The 5,265-nt window shown below is 48.4% G+C and overlaps 1 protein-coding gene across 2 annotated transcripts in view; it reads left to right on the top strand.

Annotated features, from left to right (window-relative positions):
* AOAH (acyloxyacyl hydrolase) overlaps window positions 1-5,265 on the top strand; it is a 201,989-nt gene that overhangs the window by 166,135 nt on the left and 30,589 nt on the right. For both annotated transcript variants that reach the window (XM_019509056.1, XM_019509057.1), the window contains exon 21: window positions 1,929-2,005. In XM_019509056.1, the coding sequence (XP_019364601.1) occupies window positions 1,929-2,005 (77 nt within the window). The remainder of the gene's footprint in view (window positions 1-1,928; window positions 2,006-5,265) is intronic.

Raw genomic sequence — 5,265 nt, 5'->3', positions numbered from 1 at the left:
GGGGGAGGAGGAGTGGCATAGTGCCGTATGCAGAGTGGCAGCAATGAAGGGCAGTGGGTGGTGGTGGCCACCCACCATCCTGTGCTGGAGGGGGGGCAAGGCATAGGACCGGATGCAGGGGTGGGGTGTTGTGGAGCTGGATGCAGACCAGGGGTGGGTAGTCTGTAGCCAGATGCAGTGGCAGCAGTGCAGGGTGGTGGGTGGCATCAGCCACCCACTGCCCCATGCTGGGGAGGGGGCACACGGGGCAGGGCTGGGGCGTGGGGCTAGACACGGAGTGCAGGGAGTGGTGTGCGGCTGGATGCAGAGCAGTAGCAGCGTGGGCTAGTGGATGGTGGCAGTAGCCACCATGTGCAAGCTTCTCCTTCTCCCCCTGCTCCTGGGAGGTGGCAGAAGTGGCATGGGGTGGTGGTGCACTGCGCTCCGTCACACCTGCCCTTCCCCCACTGTCATCTTGAGGGAATTTGCTAGTAAATAAAATATATCTGCTCAGGCACCAGCACAAATTCCATGATGAATTGGTCACCATCAGTCCAAAACCTATAATCTTTCCATGGCCTGTTCATGCTTATGCCTCCAAAAAACAAATGTATAATATATATCCTAACTGCATAAGGTAGGAATGCAAACTAAAGGTATCTCCATATGTGCTCTAAAATATATCTCACCTACACTTTTTTCTAATGTTAGCGCCTAAAATAATTTAAATTATGACAGCTCAATGTAGTCTTACTTTAGATAGACCATCTCCTACACTAAAGTGCATAGCATGGAAGCATGTTTGTATAATGCTGTTATACCCCATATTCTTCATAAAAATAAGATGTGTAACATGTGAGGCTTATGTTGCATTGAATTTGAATATAAATACTTCATTTAAGTGGGGATTTGATAATAATTGTTCCTGGCATAACGTAAGTTGAATGTATAATGCGTTACAAATTTGCAATATGTTATAAAAAATAATTCTTTGCCTTGCAGTATTTTCTTCTAAGTATATTTAGAAATTGAGAGTCTTATTCTTCAGATAAATTGGGAATAAGTATATTAAAGTTGATGTATGCAAACTCAGAATTATGCACTGGCTGCATTTCTTTTTAGCTCATTCTAGTAAACTGTACCAACACTCCAACAGCAGCAGAGATTCTATGTCAGATTCTTCAGCCTGCCAGGAACGTTGTGTTCAACAGGAGGGAGAGATGAAGGGAGAAAAAGCATTATCTCATGATGGAAAGTCTACATAATATTATTAAAAATTCTTATCTATTATAAATGAAATAATTGAATGTAGGTTACTAATGCCATATCCACTAGTCTGATGTTTGATCATTACTCAATTCCTTTGAAGAAAGAAAGCTTTTTACTTCTTCGGTGGCTCTGAGGCTTACAATATAGCATCATTTGCATTGAATGTGGTGCTTATATAATTCAAAAAGTTTATTTTGTCAGCGTTAAAAAAGACCATTCACAAGAAAAGTAACAGAAAATGACACGCTGTTCCTGAAGACATCAACCCACATGTATACTGTTACCATCTCTTTTTCCAAGCAGCAGTGTTTTTATTTTTGGCTGTGCTGAGGATGCAACTGAAATGTAAAATGAGGGAGTATTAAATCAGTGTTAAATATTTTATAGCTTAACTCACTGCAGCATCATTCTTGGTTGGAAGGGAAAGTGAATTGTTTTACAATCATTTATGTTCAAAGAGCTTCCCTGCATAAAAGGGATAAAAAACAAAGGTTTAAATACTGCCCTAAGGAAAGGAGATTGAATATGGTATTGGCTCTGACAGTACTTCATAAATTATCATAATCTTTATGCACAGCTAAAAATGTTCTCTGATGCAGCCTGAAGTGTATGGGGGCCAGGTACTGTACACATTCATGCATATTTGTGTTTGTAATTCTCCATGATCATTTGATTTATAGTTGCTGAGGAATGGCACAACCTTGGAGGGGAGGCCTGGCAGCTGATAGAACCTGTCGACGGATTCCATCCTAGTCAGGTACAAAAAGAACGAGGGGTGGGGGGAGAACTGATCACAATTGTCTGCTATGAAAGGATGAGCAAAAGGATAAGGACTTACTGGTAACTGATGTTCTTTGAGATGTGTTGTCCACACGCACATTTTCACATGCAAGCATGCTCAGCTACTGAACCATTGAGCAGAACATTTCTTATCTTAGGAGTCCCCATGCTGAGTGTCTCATCCTCCCCTCTGTCTTCCTTCTTGGACTGAGGGGGAAAAGGCAGCACTCATGTCCCTGCTCCTCAGTTTCCTCTGTTGCAGAGTTTGGAGGCAGACTCCAAAGAGGAGAAAGGAGTTTGGGAACTGACTCTGTGTGTGGACAACATATGTCAAAGAATTCCAGATTCTGGGAAGTAATTTGTTTTTCTCCTTTCAGGAGTTATCCACACAGACTTTCATATTTTGGTAAACCCTAAGGGAGGGAGGATTTGGAGTTTTTTAAGCAAAAATCAAGTGGAGTACCGTTTTACCAAATCTGGGCCACTTAGTGCTTCAGTACTGTAGCAAAGGGGGTGGGGGAGAGCAGAGCAACTGCCCTGGGCATCAAAGCAAACGGGAGCCAACAGATGAGTTGTGAACCAATATGTTGTTATAATGTGGCTGATAAATGCCACACGCATGCGCGCAGCCACAGTATGCACACAGCCAGCCCAGCAGCTTGGAGAGCACCATCTGGCTGGTGAGCTTGTTGTGGGGGAGAAGGGGAGGAGGATGGAAGGGGTGTGTGAAGTGCAGATGGAAGCCCTTCCCCCCCCCGGTGAGGGAGGAGGGGGGCTGGGACTGGGGCAGGTGATGTCCAGCCAGGGTGCAGGATGGAGCCATGAGTGGCTTGTCTGGGGGAGGCCTGGGGAAGGCAGGGCAGCTCCCGCCACTTTGTGCACCCCAGGGCAAGCATGGGAGGGTGCGTGCCCCCCAGATCTGTGCACGGGACAAGGGCGGGCTGCCACTGCAGATGTGGCTTTGTGGAGTCCTTACTTCTATGTGTCAGAATGTTCCTGACAGAGAAGGAACACAAGCTTTTTTAGCTGCAAGAACCCAACATCCAAGCAATCAAATGAAGCAGGTGCAAGTCTGAGTGAAGCACTCCACCATTGTCCTGAGAGAGTAAGTAGGTGAACAAAAGCAGAGGGATGCAATTTGACTCTGATAAGCATAGAACAGTGGTCACCAACCAGTTGATCATGATCAACTGGTCAATTGGGGATCCTTTGACAGCTGATTTCAGTCTGAGGGGAGCTCAGTCCCCCCACACTGAGATCCAACTGTCAGAGGATCCATGATCAGAAGCGGCGGGATGCACATGGAGAGCAGCAGGACTCATGTGTCTGGGCTTAGCCACACCTCTTGCTGCTGGGGCTGGGCCGGGGGAGTGGAACAATCCCCCTCTGGGTGAGTGGGGCCCCAGCTGGGCAGGATCAGAGCCTGGGTGGCTCATCCAGGCTTGTGGCGCGGGGGGGTTCCTGCTGCTGCACACATCCCAGTGGAGGCCTGGGGGGCACGTGCCCCCCGATCTATGGGCAGGGCGAGGTGGCTGCCGCTGCATGGTGCACTTTGTGCCCAGCTGCTGCAGTAGGGCTCGGGCACAAAGGCCAGTGCACAGCAGCAGCTGCCTTGCCCTGGGCTTTTGCCCTGAGCCCGCCCCCCCCAGATCTGTGCACAGGGTGAGGCAGCTGCTGCTGTGTATGGCTACAGCAGCGCTTGGAGCACAAAACCCAGCATGCAGTGGTAGCTGCCTTGCCCCATGCACAGATCAGGGGGCACATGCCCCCTGGGCCTCTGCCGGGGTGTGTGCAATGGTGAGAGCCCCCCCTCATGCCTGGATGAGCTTTAATCTGCCTCTCCCCCACCCCGACAACTGACCTGCTGGGCGGGGGGTTGAGGGGAAGCAGGGCACAGTAGATTCTGGGTTGCCCTTTCCTTCAAAAAATGATCTTCACCTTAAAAAGTTTGGAGACCCCTGCCATAGAAGGTCCTGGTCCTATCATGATGACCCCTGACCTATCTTGCTGTACCTTCATGATGACCTGCAAAATTAATGGTTCTTTAAGGGGGGAAGAGGAGGGTGGGAAGACATGCAATAGACCTTTGCATTATGTTATCAGAAAAGTAGTGAAAAGAGCTTGAACTGAGGCTTTTCCTGGAACAGAAGAACTGGGACTTCCTGTTTTGCTCCATCATAAATAAATCTATTTTCTGAAATCCCCAGAGCAGGAACAATTAAGAAATAGCTGAGTCCTTGATCTACTTGTGATAGATCAACATAACCCTACTCAGACATCCATTACTTTGTTGTGGAGACTATGCAGGTGTACCCTGAAAAGGTGGACATGGTGGCAAATACAACAACAACACAACTAGAAGCTTCCTGGATGATAGAGAGGACTGTGAGAAATTGGAATGGCGAGACTAGATAAGGGTTACTCACAGTGTCAGTACAGGATGCCATATTGCAGTGATGCCAGCAGTTGTAGAGATGAGGAAGAATCTGGTGCTTGAAGGACACAGTGGTAGAGGTGCCAGAGTTGAAGCTGAGATGATCCCAACTGAATTTAGTTGCTACACAGGATTCTGCATGGGTTAGTGCTGGGCCTGGTGCCACATGTCAGAATGTGTGAAATACAAAGATAATGATTTAGAGAAAAACTTCTTCCACTTTTAGGCAGGGGAGGTCTTGGGCAGTGTCATGGAGCTTGGATCAGTGAGCACAGACATGGCCAGTAAATTGTTCCATCAGAGTCTGTAGATCAGTGGTCTCCAACCTTTTTAAGGTAAAGATCACTTTTGAAGGAAAGAGCAACCTAGGATCTACTACACCCCCTGCTCCCCTTGCCCAGCTGGTCAGTCGTGGGGAGGGAGGAAGAGGCAGATTAAGTTGTACTGGGGCCCTGGGCAAGCACAAAATTGGAGGCCCCATCCCCCCCCCCCATGGGAGCTGGGTTGCAGGGGGGAAAGGGGACCTTCCCCTCCTAGTGCTGGCGGGGGAGACTGGGTGGACCCTGCCAGGTTGGGGAGTACATGCCTGCCTCTTCTCCCTGCCCCTGCTACAGCCAAATGTACACATGCACTCTACTTTCACTCTGCACAAGGACACATGGAAATCTTCAAGAGGAGACTGGATAGGCATCTGGCTGGGGTCTTATGACCCCTCCCACCCCCAGTGCTCCTTCCTGTCCATGGCAGGGGGTCGGACTAGATGATCTGTCTAGGTTCCTTCCGACTCATTGATTCTATGATTC

Source organism: Gavialis gangeticus, unplaced genomic scaffold, assembly GCF_001723915.1.
Source record: "Gavialis gangeticus isolate Ggan-Ray unplaced genomic scaffold, GavGan_comp1, whole genome shotgun sequence".
Classification (NCBI taxonomy): domain Eukaryota; kingdom Metazoa; phylum Chordata; order Crocodylia; family Gavialidae; genus Gavialis; species Gavialis gangeticus.
This window is presented reverse-complemented; position numbering and strand designations above follow the sequence as displayed.